The following is an 18,162-nucleotide window of genomic DNA, read 5'->3' as shown; positions in this document are numbered from 1 at the left end:
AATAAGGAATACAAACGTCTCAAAAATGAGATCGACAAGAAGTGCAAAACGGCTAAGCAGGGATGGCTAGAAGACAAATGTAAGGATGTGGAGGCTTATCAAAAATGGTTCAAATGGCTCTGAGCACTGTGAGACTTAACATCTGAGGTCATCAGTCCCCTAGAACTTAGAACTACTTAAACCTAACTAACCTAAGGACAGCATACACATCCATGCCCGAGGCAGGATTCGAACGTGCGACCGTAACGGTCGCGCGGTTCCAGACTGTAGCGCCTAGAACCGCTCGGCCACCCCGACCGTCAGAGGCTTATCTCATGATGGGTAAGATAGATACTGCCTACACGAAAATTAAAGAGACCTTTGGAGAAAAGAGAACCACTTGCATAAATATCAAGAGCTGAGATGGAAACCCAGTTCTAAGCAAATAAGGGAAAGCAGAAAGGTGGAAGGAGTGCATAGAGGGTCTATACAGGGGCGATGTTCTTGAGGACAATATTATGTAAGTGGAAGAGGAGATAGATATAGATGAAATGGGAGATATGATACTGCGTGAAGAGTTTGACAGAGCACTGAAAGACCTAAGTCGAAACATGGCCCCGGGAGTAGACAACATTCCATTACAACTACTGACAGCCTTGCGAGAGCCAGTCCTGACAAAACTCTACCATCTTGTGAGCAAAATGTATGGGACAGGCGAAATTCCCTCAGATTTCAAGAAGAATATAATAATTCCAATCCCAAAGAAAGCAGGTGTTGATAGATGTGAAAATTACCGAACTATCAGTTTAATTAGTCACAGCTGCAAAATACTAACGCGAATTCTTTACAGACGAATGGAAAGACTGGTACAAGCCGACCTCGGGGAAGATCAGTTTGGATTCCATAGAAATGTTGGAACACGTGAGGCAATATTGACCTTACGACTTATCTTAGAAGAAAGATTAAGGAAAGGCAAACCTACGTTTCTTACATTTGTAGACTTAGGGAAAGCTTTTGACAATGTTGGCTGGAATACTCTCTTTCAAATTCTGAAGGTGGCAGGGGTAAAATACAGGGAGCGAAAGGCTATTTACAAATTGTAGTGAAAGCAGATTGCAGTTATAAGAGTCGAGGGACATGAGAGGGAAGCAGTGGTTGGGAAGGGAGTGAGACAGGGTTGTAGCCTCTCCCCGTTGCTATTCAATCTGTATATTGAGCAAACAGTAAAGGAAAAGAAGGAAAAGTTCGGAGTAGGTATTAAAATCCATGGAGAAGAAATAAAAACTTTGAGGTTCGCCGATGACATTGTAATTCTGTCAGAGGCAGCAAAGGACTTGGAAGAGCAGTTAAACGAATGGACAGTGTCTTGAAAGGAGTACTGGAGGGCACCATGGAGGGTAAAAATCGTAGAGGGAGACCAAGAGATTCAGAACGATGTAGGCTGCAGTAGGTACTGGGAGATGAAGAGGCTTGCACAGAATAGAGCAGCATGGAGAGCTGCATCAAACCAGTCTCAGGACTGAAGAGCACAACAACAACAACAACAATGTACAATATGATGCATCATCACCTTCCCCCCTAAAAAGGTGCATTACCGAAGAAATTATAAAAGCGGCAGATGATGAAAGCTCCACCAGTTGCATAGCATCAAGTGGGCCTGCATTCGACATGCCAGTATCTTGACACATCTTGATAAATGTTACAGAAAATTCAGAAATAGCATTATTCCACTTTATTTGGAAGTTCACAGTGACTTTTATGTATTAAGTATAAATTATACATCAAAGTCTCTCTTCTGGTAACTGACAGTTACAGAAGAGTAGCTCAGAGTGTGGCCGAGTGGTTCTAGGCGCTACAGTCTGGAACACCGCGACCGCTACGGTCGCAGGTTCGAATCCTGCCTCGGGCATGGATGTGTGTGATGTCCTTAGGTTATTTAGGTTTAAGTAGTTCTAACTTCTAGGGGACTGATGACCTTAGAATTTGAGTCCAAAAAAATGTTCAAATGTGTGTGAAATCTTATGGTGACTTAACTGCTAAGGTCATCAGTCACTAAGCTTACACACGACTTAACCTAGAGTATCCTAAGGACAAACACACACACCCATGCCCTAGGGAGGACTCGAACCTCCGCCGGGACCAGCCGCACAGTCCATGACTATAGCGCCCTAGATCGCTCGGCTAATCCCTCACCGCAGTTGAGTCCCGTAGTGCGCAGAGTCATTTGACCCATTTACCTCAGAGTGTATAATTGCCTGTGTCAACTATAACTTCTTGCGTGCTTAGAATAGTATTGAAGAGAACATGTGTTTCATACAGTTTCAGATTTGGTCAGGTTCGCTTTCTACTTAGCCGCATTTGTGCCGGAAACGAACTGACAGCTCAGTGCTTAGCACATTATTTGTATCTGCATGTGTATTGTGCTCTTATAGGACGACGCGGAAACATTATTTATGCCTCAAATGAAGTGAACTTTGCATATGTAGCATGTTATTTTTGTCTGCATGTGTATTGTACAGTTACGGGGCAATTCAGACACAGAAACAGCACTGGCGCACTAATTAGAGAGATCGCAGTCATGTATTAGGATCTAATTATGGTGATTATTTGGAAGGCGAAATAATATTTTGAGGCTTGACGTAAACATTTTATGTGTATGTGTATGTGTGTGTGTGTGTGTGTGTGTGTGTGTGTGTGGTATACAACAGACAAACTCAATTACTGTCACTGTATAAAGTTGTGATTTTTTCTGTATTGTTACAGCAGCTGAATCTGTACAAACTGAAACATAAATACCTTAAAAGCTGAGCAGCGAATGATTCATGCAGACGACAAAACAGAAGAACTCGTAATTTAGGATGAGTCCCAGAGCAACAGAACATTTCCCATTCACATATGAGTAACGTTAAAAAAAAGCCTTTCAAAGCGTCAAATTTGCACTGCCCTATATAAACCCATCAATGGTCACAGACATACTCGAAGACGCTAAGATGTACCACGAATATAAAGAGGCCATGCACCACATCATTGTATGAATCGGTATGGACACAGGAAATGTCACCTCACTTGGTGTCCAATTACATGGCGTTCCAACAGCAATTATCAACTACAATGGCCCATAGAAACATTCGTAACTGGAACCACACTTAAGACTCATGCCGCTACATACGTCTGCCATGTTCTCTCTAGGAAGTGGCTTGTGCTCCAGACTAATGAGTGAACTGAGGTGCATGACTGACTAGTATAAACAACTGTGTAGCCGCCACAGACATGAGCGTCGTAGCGCCCTCATGGCTGCCGTCAAGAAGTCACTACCCTCTCTTTTCACGGCACACTTCGCGTGCAAGAATCACGAGGCCCTGTCCAACAACACCTCTGCTTCAGCCCTCTTACCGAGTGGTAGTGCCGACCTTGGCTCAAGGGGAAGCGTATGTGAACAAGCAGTGCTTGCACAGTGACACCTGGGTGCATCACACATATGCTGGCAGGGTCCTAAATAGCGCAGCTGAAATATTGTGGCAGAAATTTGCAGACATATAACAGTTTGAGTGAAATTTCATGGAACAAGCTACATTAATGGAAAGTTTCAAATTTCACAACGTTGGGTTTGTTACAGTGTGAAACTACAGTATAATCGAACTAAATTCGTTGGAAAATACATCTTAAGCTGTAAGCCAAGTTAGTAGTGCTATTACGCATGCCATGTGTATTTTTTAATGTTGCACAACAATTAGGTTGATATTAGAGTCATATATGTTTTGTACTTGAAATATTTATATATTTTCATAAATAATCCAGGCAAAATTATATTGGAACAGTGATCACAATTTCGTTCACGATTAGAGAACTGTAATTATACTTGAACGTTACAGTAAGTAACTAAATATGTTTTGTACTCGAAAAATCTGTATATATTTGATAAATAATTTTATTTTCCTTCAAAGGTTGTATATTCGAGGTATCGAACTTTCCTATCTTTTATCCATCATTGCCCTGGTCCGTGGCATGTATTTCCATTTCGTAATTGGAGCATTACAAATTTATCCATGTGTGATACGAAAATATGGAGTTTATGCGACACAACCCGTTAAATATCTAATGAAAACGAATCCCGTTTAGATGGGCTTTCTCTGTTAAATTGTCGGAAAAATCTGATGACAGTGGATAAACATGCTATCATGGATGGGCCCCAGAGTACTGTGAGAAAAAACTTATATTAACCAATAAATGACCTTGACTATATTTTGTTATAGTGTCCACATGATGCATTACTTTCAACCCCCCCCCCCCCCTCTTCCCTCTCTCTAAAATGGTGCTTAGTCAGGGGAAGCATTATCGAAAAAAAATTAAAAATATCTGAGAACGGAAGTTCAGTATTTGTACCAGCCGTAACATATCCTCAAGTAGGCCTAAATTTGGAATGTCAATATCTTTACATATTTTGATAAATATTAAATGCAATTTAGAAATGGAAACAGCACTGTGGCCTTTCATTTGAAAGTCCTTAGTCATATTTTAGGTTTCAGTTTTAAGCTATACGTTAACTCCCCACTTACAGTCGTTGACAGAGAACTGCAAATTGTTTCTTGGTGTGTGTCGACCGTCAAAGATCGACTATTTGGCGCAGTATTTAAGACAGCATATGCTTAGCACAAGTTCGCTTCTGTATGTAGACTCATTCATGTGAAAATAGAAGTGTCAGGTGCCTGCTTAGCGTCTTATTTTCAACTGCATGTGTTTGGTACAGTTATAGAACAATTTACACATAGGAAGAGCGTTGGTACACTTACTTCAAGAGTCGGCAGTAGTACTTTTGACACAAATTATGAATGATAATAGACATGTGAATAATATTTGAATCTTGACATAAGAAGTGGACGCGCGCGCCTGTGTGTGTGTGTGTGTGTGTGTGTGTGTGTGTGTGTGTGAGAGAGAGAGAGAGAGAGAGAGAGAGAGAGACAGCCAGCCGCGGTGGTCTAGCGGTTCTGGCGCTGCAGTCCGGAACCGCGGGACTGCTACGGTCGCAGGTTCGAATCCTGCCTCGGGCATGGGTGTGTGTGGTGTCATTAGGTTAGTTGGGTTTAAGTAGTTCTAAGTTATAGGGGACTTATGACCTAAGATGTTGAGTCCCATAGTGCTCAGAGCCATTTGAACCATTTTTGAGAGAGAGAGAGAGGGGGAGGCAAAAAGAGTGTGCTAAGGTGTTTAGGTGTTTTTGTAGATACGTGCTGTGTACGAAGTTACACGGTGCACAGCGACGGATTTAGATGGCACCTCCATACAGGCAATCTCCACAGCAGGTACCGCTCAGAGCTGGTCTGTCGCCACGTATATGTGGCTCATAGGTGGGACCTATTTATGCTTCTGAATCAAGATATTCAAGTAGTGGGCTCCATAAACTTCTAGTTATGACAGCCATTAACTACTTTCTTCTTCCCCGAAATAGAGCACAAGGGTCATAATTCTGCGTCACGGATAATGCAGGCACACAGCCAGTTGCAGCCCGACTTTGCCGATTTGCGATTATCAGTTGCATTTAATCAGTTTGCACATTTACAGTTGCACAGCCAACACAGAGCTACTGTTACAGCCAGTCACACTGAAATAGTGAACGTTGGATAGTAAATGCGAGGTACCAAAGTGATGTTCGTATTCAGATCAAGAACACAAAACTGTGAATTATGCAGTCCATACTGAACTTCTGTAGGTTAGACAGTTCTCGTTGACTATGTTAGTTTATATTACTTAACAGACTTTGACTACGGAGCCACACATAAATCGCCACTCAAAGCAAAATATTTGGTTGCCCGTTATTCTAATAAATGTTGCTGTTTTTAATCATTGTGTTGCCCATATCTTATATTACAGACCGCCATAACATACAACCCAATAGCCACAAAAAACAACATTAATTTGATTATCGTCAGTTAATCACACCGTAACGTTTTACATACATAAATAAGCCTTCCAGGAAAGAATGGTAAATCACCGGGACCAGGCAATATCAATCTGGAGTGTCTGAAATATGGTGGTGACAAAATTGTGAAACTGATAACACAGCTCTTCAACAAAATGATACATGGAGATTCAATACCCAACGAGATGAAGCTAGGTTACATTAATACAGTATTTAAGAAAGGGGATCGCAAAATTTGTTCAAACTATCGAGGAATTTGTGTTACAAACACATTAATGAGAATTTTTGCGAAAGTAATTAAAAACAAACTGGAAAAAAATTTTAGAACCCAAGAAGAACAATGTGGATTCACGGCTGGGAGATCATGTGTAGACCATATTTTCACATTACGACAGATTTTGGAGAAACATAGGGAAAAATCAAAAAATATAGGATTAATTTTCATAGATCTAGAAAAAGCATATGATACTGTTCCAAGAAAATTACTTTGGAGAGCACTACATATGGCAAACATAAACCCTCCCTTGATTCAAATAATACAACAGATGTATAAAGATAACATTTGCCAAGTGAAAGTTGGTAATAAACTTTCACAGAAATTTAGAACAAGCAAAGGCCTTTTACAAGGCTGTCCCATGTCACCATCATTATTTGAAATCTATATAGATATTAGCCTTAGAACATGGTCTCGTAAATGTAATAGTATGGGATTAGAAATAAGAGATGGAGTTTACCTACATCATTTATTATTTGCTGATGATCAAGTAGTCGTAGCACAAGATGGGGAGGATGCTAACTATATGTGCAATCAACTAGCAGTAGCATACAAAACTTGGGGTTTGAAGATTAATTACCAAAAAACAGAATACTTGACTAATGATTCAGATGAGCTATACATTGAAAGAAAGAAAATCAAAAAGATAAACACTTTCTGTTATTTAGGATCCATTTTAGAAATCGAGGGAAAATCAGAGTAAGAAATCAATAAAAGAATTAGTAGTGGACGGAGGGTCATTGGGATGCTTAACTCAGTCTTATGGAGCAGGAATGTAATGAGCAGAACTAAAAAACTAATATACAAATCCATATTAGAGAGTGTGGTTCTGTATGGAACGGAGACCTGGATAATTAACATGAAGCACATTAAAAAATTACAAGCTCTAGAGATGGACTTTTGAAGAAGATCGGCAAGAATCTCCAGGAAAGAAAAGATAAGGAACACCGAAGTAATAAGGAGAATGGAAATAAAAGAAAGAATATATGACGTAATGGATAGGAAGAAATTACAGTGGTACGGGCATATACGACGAATGGAGAAAACCAGAATACCAAAATCGATACTGGAGTGGGAACCGGAGGGGAGAAGAAGAAGAGGACGACCTATGACAACCTGGCTCCAAAATGTACAGCACACAATGAGGAGAATGGGCGCAGAGGAAGAGGACACACAAGATCGAAACACCTGGAGAAATATTTTGAGATTATAGTTTAAGAACGTTTATTGTTTGTATTGTAATTTCCAAGTAAATTATTATGTTGGAGATAAGCCTCTGTAATGAGGAAAATCTCAAAATAATAATAATAATAAATCAGCCTTAAATTCTTCATTATATTTTGTTGATTGAAATATAGCTCTAAAATGTACTTTTTTGGTTAATTCTCACACACCTTCCGCTGGTAGGGTCCACACAACAGGTTCACCCTATGGTTCTACAGATTAGCTACGTCAACTTGGCACCTGCCCCATCGCAATCCAGGTAAACCTGTGGCAGCTAAACATGCATTTGAAAATCGGCATTCAGCGACTAGTCACTCATAACAAAATTAACGATTTCTGAGGTAGCGTCTGAAAGGAATGCTTTGTCTAGTCACCAGTCCCCTGACTGGTTTGGAGCGGCCCACCACGCCTTGCTCTCCTGTGTCGAACTCTCCACCTCATAGCAGAGCGCTGCGAGCACGAGCTGTTTCCGTGTGGAGTTCACTCGCCTGTGGTGTGCCAGAGACAGGTCGGATACGCTCGTCGTAGCGTGGCGGAAATACACTCCTGGAAATGGAAAAAAGAACACATTGACACCGGTGTGTCAGACCCACCATACTGGCTCCGGACACTGCGAGAGGGCTGTACAAGCAATGATCACACGCACGGCACAGCGGACACACCAGGAACCGCGGTGTTGGCCGTCGAATGGCGCTAGCTGCGCAGCATTTGTGCACCGCCGCCGTCAGTGTCAGCCAGTTTGCCGTGGCATACGGGGCTCCATCGCAGTCTTTAACACTGGTAGCATGCCGTGACAGCGTGGACGTGAACCGTATGTGCAGTTGACGGACTTTGAGCGAGGGCATGGGCATGCGGGAGGCCGGGTGGACGTACCGCCGAATTGCTCAACACGTGGGGCGTGAGGTCTCCACAGTACATCGATGTTGTCGCCAGTGGTCGGCGGAAGGTGCACGTGCCCGTCGACCTGGGACCGGACCGCAGCGACGCACGGATGCACGCCAAGACTGTAGGATCCTACGCAGTGCCGTAGGGGACCGCACCGCCACTTCCCAGCAAATTAGGGACACTGTTGCTCCTGGGGTGTCGGCGAGGACCATTCGCAACCGTCTCCATGAAGCTGGGCTACGGCCCCGCACACCGTTAGGCCGTCTTCCGCTCACGCCCCAACATCGTGCTGCCCGCCTCCAGTGGTGTCGCGATAGGCGTGAATGGAGGGACGAATGGAGACGTGTCGTCTTCAGCGATGAGAGTCGCTTCTGCCTTGGTGCCAATGATGGTCGTATGCGTTTTTGGCGCCGCGCAGGTGAGCGCCACAATCAGGACTGCATACGACCGAGGCACACAGGGCCAACACCCGGCATCATGGTGTGGGGAGCGATCTCCTACACTGGCCGTACACCACTGGTGATCGTCGAGGGGACACTGAATAGTGCACGGTACATCCAAACCGTCATCGAACCCATCGTTCTACCATTCCTAGACCGGCAAGGGAACTTGCTGTTCCAACAGGACAATGCACGTCCGCACGTATCCCGTGCCACCCAACGTGCTCTAGAAGGTGTAAGTCAACTATCCTGGCCAGCAAGATCTCCGGATCTGTCCCCCATTGAGCATGTTTGGGACTGGATGAAGCGTCGTCTCACGCGGTCTGCACGTCCAGCACGAACGCTGGTCCAACTGAGGCGCCAGGTGGAAATGGCATGGCAAGCCGTTCCACAGGACTACATCCAGCATCTCTACGATCGTCTCCATGGGAGAATAGCAGCCTGCATTGCTGCGAAAGGTGGATATACACTGTACTAGTGCCGACATTGTGCATGCTCTGTTGCCTGTGTCTATGTGCCTGTGGTTCTGTCAGTGTGATCATGTGATGTATCTGACCCCAGGAATGTGTCAATAAAGTTTCCCCTTCCTGGGACAATGAATTCACGGTGTTCTTATTTCAATTTCCAGGAGTGTAGCTGAAGATAACAGACTCTACCTCGCCAAAAATTACATCCACTTACGCAGCTCGCATAGCCAGGTGGATAACGCGCGGATGTAAATGGGTCACAGAGTTTTAGTGAAAGCAAGCACAGCCGTCTTCTGTAGGCCTCACACTGTATTGTGACGTAACTAAATTCCATGTTTTCACTGAGAGTGGCACTCAGCGAGGGCTCCTCCACTCAGAGCGAGTGATAGCGTAACGAATGGACAGCAAGTGCTGGGAACGAGCGCCACACATTCGGCTTAGCTCCATGGAAGCAGTGCCCTACTTCAGAGCAGCAGATACGCCCTACGCCCTCAATTACTTATTGTATATATTCCAGTCTCTGTGTTCCCCTACATCTTTTTTACACCTCACTTCATTGTCATGGCATTTATTCTTTGATGTCCTAACACACATCATGTCATTCCAGCCTTTTTTTCTTGTCACTGTTTCCCATATACCGCTTCCTTTGCTGATTCACTGGAGACCGTCATCATTCGTCGTCCTATCAACCCACTTTATTTCCCACATCCCTCTGCAACCTAACACGTCAGATTCTTAGATCAACTTCTGCACTGCAGCCCTGTGCTCCACAGGCGCTTTACAAGAACTACAGAGCTCTAAATACCTGATGACGTACTCACTAAAGGTGGCCTTCTGCACCCGGGCACAGCATATAACGCAGACATCTCTAAATTAAAGCAAGCCGGTACAAAACATTCCCATAACACTGGGCGCTGTGGTCTCGAGAGGTTTCGTTTTGTTAGAACCACCTATAGCCACTATCCTTTAATCAGGGAATACTTAAAGTTTCAGAATCACCGTTGACTTTCTAGGAGACTCTAACCTCCAAATGTCAGTGAGTGTTCTCAAGGAGGGCTTCCGTTCCACACCATACACTGTCAGAAAGTAGCTGAAACATAATGAGAAGCTGGTTAATATCGTGTTGGCGCACGTTTGGAACGCAATACCGCAACGATCCTCAGTGACATGGATTAAAAAGTCCTTGACACCTTTCTAGTGGTACATGGTACCCACACAGTTCCCTTAAATTAAGGGGTGGTTGTTCGTGGGCATAGACCAAGTGCATGATAGCATTCCAGAAGTGTTACAACAGGGTCAGATGCAGAAAGTCTGGTACCCAAGACGAAAAAAATGTGTCACTACAATCTAAGTCAATGCACTATAGAACGATGTTATTCAATTGTAAATTCCTATCTCCGTCGAGGAAGCCATGATCCATAAGGGGACGCTGATGCCGTTCTTTGCCAATTGTTTCTTCTCGACCTTTTTATTTATTTTGGCCTCATTACTTTTAAAAGAGTAGTGGCAAACACCTGTGTTTGTTTCAGTGCAAAACCAAGCGAGATGTCGTACAACATATGAACTTTATCTTAAGTTCACAACACCTTAAGTTCACAACAACAGGGTAATGTAGTAAACACAGAGCGCAGTCGGTCGTGACGTGTGTAGGCCGACACGAAATAGTCAGTCGGTCAGTCGGCCTCCAACGATCATGTCGTCTGTAGGATATTAGACAGTAACTTCCCCTTTCCTTTACGCTGTTTCAACAACTGTCCTAAGATAAAACAGGGCAGACTTAAACGGTACTATGATAGCATAAAGCATGCTATAAAGCATGGTATCTAGTAGCTCATAAGGATAGTAATTCGATGTAATGCGTACCTCGTCTCTGCAACATGCCACGCCACGATGATGATGGCGTTCGCCGTGTAATCGACCGGTATGACGTCGGCTGTGAGGTTGAGGCGCGCCATCATAACCCTCAGCACGCCTTTTCCACCAGCTATGAAGAAGCCGATTGGTCCATTCATATTCGCTGCCCAGCCTTCTAGCGGCTCTTTCCAGACTGGTCCAACTGTCGGAAAGAAAGTTATTCAAAACAGCTTTTTCTTCAAGTATTCTTCTGTGCTACGAAATTTATCTACTACAGACTCTAGTAGTGCTAATGGTTCCAAGTTATGTGCTGGCTTTCGTCTCTTTCACTTGACGAAGGGACGGACAATCGTGTACGAAACGTAAGAGATCACAGTCAACATTCGAAGCTCGTAGGGGACTTGAGGACAGCAGCCATCTTCCAATTCCTGTAAGTAACAAACAGGAAAAGGAAGACAGGCGCCATTTGAGTAGTGAGAGTGAGTGTGAGGGAAAAAAAAAAGGTTAGTTTCTTGACAGAGAATAAGAAAGTCACCTTATAGTTAATAGCGATTTTTATCGAATACTAGCTGAGGGAAACCTGGCGTTCCCCTGGGTATTCGTGTTGCCAGTATTCCATTCGAAACGGAAAAAGTGATCTGTGTTTGTATTAAAGTGCCGAAAAAAATTCATTTATATTTGTCTGTGGAAACCCCTTTGAGATTATGAAACATTCGTACAAATAAATAAGCATAATGGACAAATGAGTCAATCATCCAAAATAAGAAACATGATTTCGGACAGTTTCTGTACACTGGGGCAGCTGCATTGCGTGTCTATAACGCGTTTTGTAAACGTCTCCATGGCAACGCCTCTTCATACCTCTGTATACAGGTATAGTTTTCGCCTACAGCCGCTTGCGCCTGGCAATTGAAAGATGGCAAAATGGCTGCCAGGTGTCAGGTATTTCCTTAAGTTGACTCGACTGTAGGAGTGTCTCAGAAGTAAGGAATGAATGTATTCAAAATTCATGCATGATGCGGGATTTTTTCACTCATTTAATTGTTTATGTCATCCTATCAATTTTTGTGTTCTATAATGAAACAATTTTGTAGGTGCACTCAGCGGCATATGTTTAATACTGTCAGCGAAATATGTTGCGAATAGAGTTAATGGAAAAGAGTAATAAATATAAACATCATGCACGATGCGGCAGTTTCTCGTGCGTCTCAGTGTTTATGACGTCATATCTCCTTCACTATGATAGGTAGGTGGTTCTTACATGCACAGCGATTGTTGCTTGTTGGTAGGCAGTATGTGTAATAAGTGTGGCTGAATTCAGTCCAGTGGTTTAGGAGCAAATGTGGAAAATCCGCACATACATCCATATACACACAGATACACACACATTTTTATAACATGTATATTAGCAGTAGTACAAGTTTTACAAATGTTGCCCCATTATGAATCTGCAGAAAAAATTAATATTTCGGTCAACAGTTGTAAAATTCTAATTCCTCTCTCTCAAACCCAACCCCATTGGGAGAGAGGGAAAGTTTTAGTTTTCATCATCATCATCATCATCATCATCATCATTAGTTTTAACGAATCAAAATTTAAGAAGTAAATAAGTATAATTTATTTATACGTAACAATTTTCCGAGCAAAATTGAGAAATGGATTTTCTTGAATGACAGCGCCAACTACCAAGAATCTGAACAAATGCTTAAGACAAAATGTACGTAGTTTTTTATGTAGAATCTGATTCTGCAATAAAAAACGGGGGTTCCATTTGAAATTTTAAAGTTGCCTCCCACCACACTCCCAGGGGGCTGGGGTGGCGGGCTAATTTTAGCACCAGCGGATGTACCCCTCGAAAATAATCAACTTTGGATTCTACACATTTTTTGGTGTGAAGCTTATTTTTCGAGTTATTCTTGTTTGTCAACTTAAAGTGTACACCCTGTATAATGGTGTTGTTTCAATCTGAGGTATGTTATTGACAGTTCACAGAACGAGCTGGCATCAGTTGATGGCTTGGTAAGTATTTCATTAATGTTTCCTCTTTTGAAGCACAAATTTAGGTGAGAGGAATTTCATATAGCATCTTCTGCGCTATAAAAATGTAAGCTATGATACTGGTTGACAATTATTACTATTTTGTAGAAATGATTGGGCCTAGTCAAGAAAATGTCAAAGTAAATGACGAAACACGATTTTAGTAAGGAAGTAGTTGTTTTGACGAGATTTTATATCATTGCGATGTAAAACTAGAAGTACATATTTCTCCTATGTTTACACACAACATGAGCTAAGATGTTGCTCTAACAAGACAGAGATGAATCAAAGACCACCATGATGGTGCAACAGACAGAGATGAAAAGTCGATATCTCACAAATAGTGTCTTTGCCACTGAAATAAAATTACCAATTATCAAGTAGGGTGGACGTTCAGGTTACTTATCGAAATATGCAGGTAACATCTCATTGCAATCAATGAACCGAACTTTATACACTCCTGGAAATTGAAATAAGAACACCGTGAATTCATTGTCCCAGGAAGGGGAAACTTTATTGACACATTCCTGGAGTCAGATACATCACATGATCACACTGACAGAACCACAGGCACATAGACACAGGCAACAGAGCATGCACAATGTCGGCACTAGTACAGTGTGTATCCACCTTTCGCAGCAATGCAGGCTGCTATTCTCCCATGGAGACGATCGTAGAGATGCTGGATGTAGTCCTGTGGAACGGCTTGCCATGCCATTTCCACCTGGCGCCTCAGTTGGACCAGCGTTTGTGCTGGACGTGCAGACCGCGTGAGACGACGCTTCATCCAGTCCCAAACATGCTCAATGGGGGACAGATCCGGAGATCTTGCTGGCCAGGGTAGTTGACTTACACCTTCTAGAGCACGTTCGGTGGCACGGGATACATGCGGACGTGCATTGTCCTGTTGGAACAGCAAGTTCCCTTGCCGGTCTAGGAATGGTAGAACGATGGGTTCGATGACGGTTTGGATGTACCGTGCACTATTCAGTGTCCCCTCGACGATCACCAGTGGTGTACGGCCAGTGTAGGAGATCGCTCCCCACACCATGATGCCGGGTGTTGGCCCTGTGTGCCTCGGTCGTATGCAGTCCTGATTGTGGCGCTCACCTGCACGGCGCCAAACACGCATACGACCATCATTGGCACCAAGGCAGAAGCGACTCTCATCGCTGAAGACGACACGTCTCCATTCGTCCCTCCAATCACGCCTGTCGCGACACCACTGGAGGCGGACTGCACGATGTTGGGGCGTGAGCGGAAGACGGCCTAACGGTGTGCGGGACCGTAGCCCAGCTTCATGGAGACGGTTGCGAATGGTCCTCGCCGATACCCCAGGAGCAACAGTGTCCCTAATTTGCTGGGAAGTGGCGATGCGGTCCCCTACGGCACTGCGTAGGATCCTACGGTCTTGGCGTGCATCCGTGCGTCGCTGCGGTCCGGTCCCAGGTCGACGGGCACGTGCACCTTCCGCCGACTACTGGCGACCACATCGATGTACTGTGGAGACCTCACGCCCCACGTGTTGAGCAATTCGGCGGTACGTCCACCCGGCCTCCCGCATGCCCACTATACGCCCTCGCTCAAAGTCCGTCAACTGCACATACGGTTCACGTCCACGCTGTCGCGGCATGCTACCAGTGTTAAAGACTGCGATGGAGCTCCGTATGCCACGGCAAACTGGCTGACACTAACGGCGGCGGTGCACAAATGCTGCGCAGCTAGCGCCATTCGACGGCCAACACCGCGGTTCCTGGTGTGTCCGCTGTGCCGTGCGTGTGATCATTGCTTGTACAGCCCTCTCGCAGTGTCCGGAGGAAGTATGGTGGGTCTGACACACCGGTGTCAATGTGTTCTTTTTTCCATTTCCAGGAGTGTAGAAAGATAAAATTCTATTACTTCTCAAAATTTCTCAGATTATGGGTACAAAACACGAATGACACTGCTGTCATAAACGAATTGTTCTATAAAATTAAAATAAAATACATATTGATTTTCGGTTACCACCACTGATAAATGCTTCAAGGATAAACAAAAATTGTTAGTGACCAACTCCAGATGTTGTATTACAATCTGAAAGCACAGTAGGCTTTCTAATTATGTATTTTTACATCGTGGTTCTCTGTATGTGTTTTTAAACTCCTCGCAGCTTGGTTATGGACACCACGGAAATAAATTATAGACTGAAGAGCCAAAAAAAGCCGGTACACCTGTCTAACTTCTTGTTGGGCCCCCACGAGCACGTAGAAGTGGCGCAACATGACGTGGCATAGGACTCGACTAATTTATGAAGTAGTGCTACAGGGAACTGACACCGCGAATCCTGCGGGGCTGTCCATACATCCGTAAGACTACGAGGTGGTTGAGCTCTTTTGAACAGCACGTTGCAAGCCATACCAATGTTCACGTCTGGGGAGTTTGATGGCCAGCGGAAACGTTTAAACTCAGAAGAGTGTTCCTGGAGCCTATCTGTAGTAATTCTGAACGTTTGGGTATTGTGCTGCTGGAACTGCCAAAATACTCGGACTGCTCAATGGATACGAATGGATACAGGTGATCGGACAGGATGCTAAAATACGTGTCACCTGTCAGAGTCGTATCTAGACATGTCAGGGGTCCCATATCACTCCAACTGCACACTCTCAACAGCATTACAGGTCCTCCATAAACTTGAATAGTATCCTGCTTACTTTTAGGGTCTATGTATTCATGTAATTTGGTGATTTTATATGTGGTATTAAGATCGAACCTTGATTGTCCACACCAGTACACGTCCATCCGCTCGATACAATTTTAAACGAGACTCGTCCTCTTAGGCAACATGTTTCCAGTCACCGACAGTCGAATGTCGGTGTTGACGGCCTCAAACGAGACGTAAAGATTTGTGTCGTGCAGTCATCATCGATACAGGAGTGGGTCTTTGGGTCCGAAAGCCCATATCGATGTTTCGTTGAATCCTTCGCATGCTGACATTTGTGATGTCCCAGCGTTGAAATCTACAGCAATTTTATGGAAGGGTTGCACTTCTGTTACGCCGAACGATTCTCTTCAGTCGTCGTTGGTCCCGCTCTTGCAGGATCTTCTTCTAACCGCAGTGATGTCGGAGATCTGATGTTTTACCTGACTCCTGGTATGCACGGTACACTCGTGAAATGGTCGTACGTGAAAATCCCCACTTCATCGCTAACTCGGAGATGCTGTCTCCTATCGATTGCTCGCCGACTATAGCACCATGTTCAAACTCGCTTAAATCTTGATAACCTGTCATTGTATCAGCCGTAATCGATCTAACAATCGCGCCAGACACTTATTATATAGGCGTTGCCGGCCGCAGCACCGTATTCTGCATGTATTTGAATACCCAAACTTACAACTGTTTCTTTGGCGCTTCAGCGTAGGTTAGTTGATAATCAAAGTTCGATCTTAATTCCACATATTAAATTCACCAAATTACATAATAACTGGTTTTGAAACATTTCACAGTACTCATTAGCGCTACTGCTGATGTAACTTACAAGCTGAAGTGCACTGGTGGACAAGAATTCTCAAAGTAAACCAACAATTCTCATGTCTAAATTACTCAGTATTTCATGTGATACCAAAGTCACTCAGACATTATAGAGCTCCAAAGCTAGGTACTAATTTCATCTTGCGGTTCAAACAATGTCGTCTTCTGTTGTTTCACAATGGAAACATGAGCTGAAAAATGCATTTCTTTTACTACCTCTATAACACATCACAATGTTGTTGTCCCACAATCTACTATGGTGCATAAATGAGAGAGGTGATGTGAGTTACTGGGGATATCGACAATTGGGGGACTGTGCATTCCTATCATTCCCCCTGTATTATATTATAATGATGTTAGTTCATAAAGTAAACGTTACAGAGAGATAGGAAATGTTGTATGCAGCATAAATCGGGATATTTAGTCAAGCTTTGTGTTATTTAATAGTCGACACTGTATTGACTTTCATTGAAGTGCATTCTGCACAGCTGTTTTAACTTCTGAATTCAACTCACATTCCCAGTCATCATAGATGGCTAACCCAGTATGGAAAGACTTTTTACATACTTTTCTCTGACCATTATGCATTCAGACCTGGTCTCCGAGGCATATAATTTTGCTCGTACACCGCTAATTTTGGTAATAAGTTCACCATTCATTTCGCCCTTCGTAGTCAAACTCCATATTTATGCAGCCGCGGAAAATTGTATATTATTTAAGGAAAACGTGAATTATCAGACTTTGCAGATCTTGTGTCTGGCCGGCCGCTGTGGCCGAGAGGTTCTAGGTGCTTCAGTCCGGAACCGCGCGACCGCTACGGTCACAGGTTCGAATCCTGCCTCAGGCATGGATGTGTATGATGTCAGGTTACTTAGGTTTAAGTAGTTCTAAGTTCTAGCGGACTGATGACCTCAGATGTTCAGTCCCATAGTGCTCAGAGACATTTGAACCATTTTTTTTGTGTCTGGTATCCAGGTAAATATTAGGATTTTTAATATGATAAACAATCGCTTTCTTTGTAACAAATGTTATACGTTTTGCTAGAAAAGTGTTTAGTGTATATTTATAATGAAAGTCCTTAAGAGAATGTTAGCTAGTAGGGGGGATTCAGATTCTTGGGGAAACGTCATTATATTGCAGAGGAAACGAAAGAAATGCCGTTTTACCCAGTATCTGGCATCATATATATGAAATCCTCTCGAAATATCCAGGAAGAACCTTATATTACTGAGGGAATGAGAGAAATACTGTATTTACAAAATAGTTGACACCCTGAAACTTCCTGGTAGATTAAAACTGTGTGCCCGACCGAGAATCAAACAAAGATCCCGTGTTCGAGTCTCGGTCGGGCACACAGTTTTAATCTGCCAGGAAGTTTCATATCAGCGCACACTCCGCTGCAGAGTGAAAATCTCATTCTGGAAACACCCCCCAGGCTGTGGCTAAGCCATGTCTCCGCAATATGCTTTCTTTCAGGAGTGCTAGTTCTCCAAGGTTCGCAGGAGAGCTTCTGTAAAGTTTCGAAGGTAGGAGACGAGGTACTGGCAGAAGTAAAGCTGTGAGTACCGGGCGTGAGT

The 18,162-nt window shown here is 43.6% G+C and overlaps 1 protein-coding gene across 2 annotated transcripts in view; it reads right to left on the bottom strand.

The window, feature by feature from the left end:
* Positions 1–18,162, bottom strand: part of LOC126100485 (fatty acyl-CoA reductase 1-like) — a 501,954-nt gene that overhangs the window by 34,204 nt on the left and 449,588 nt on the right. For both annotated transcript variants that reach the window (XM_049911091.1, XM_049911092.1), the window contains exon 6: positions 11,050–11,242. In XM_049911091.1, the coding sequence (XP_049767048.1) occupies positions 11,050–11,242 (193 nt within the window). The remainder of the gene's footprint in view (positions 1–11,049; positions 11,243–18,162) is intronic.

Source organism: Schistocerca cancellata, chromosome 9 (assembly GCF_023864275.1).
Source record: "Schistocerca cancellata isolate TAMUIC-IGC-003103 chromosome 9, iqSchCanc2.1, whole genome shotgun sequence".
Lineage (NCBI taxonomy): Eukaryota > Metazoa > Arthropoda > Insecta > Orthoptera > Acrididae > Schistocerca > Schistocerca cancellata.
The sequence above is the reverse complement of the archived record's forward strand: the minus strand, read 5'-3'. Positions and strand labels throughout refer to the sequence as shown.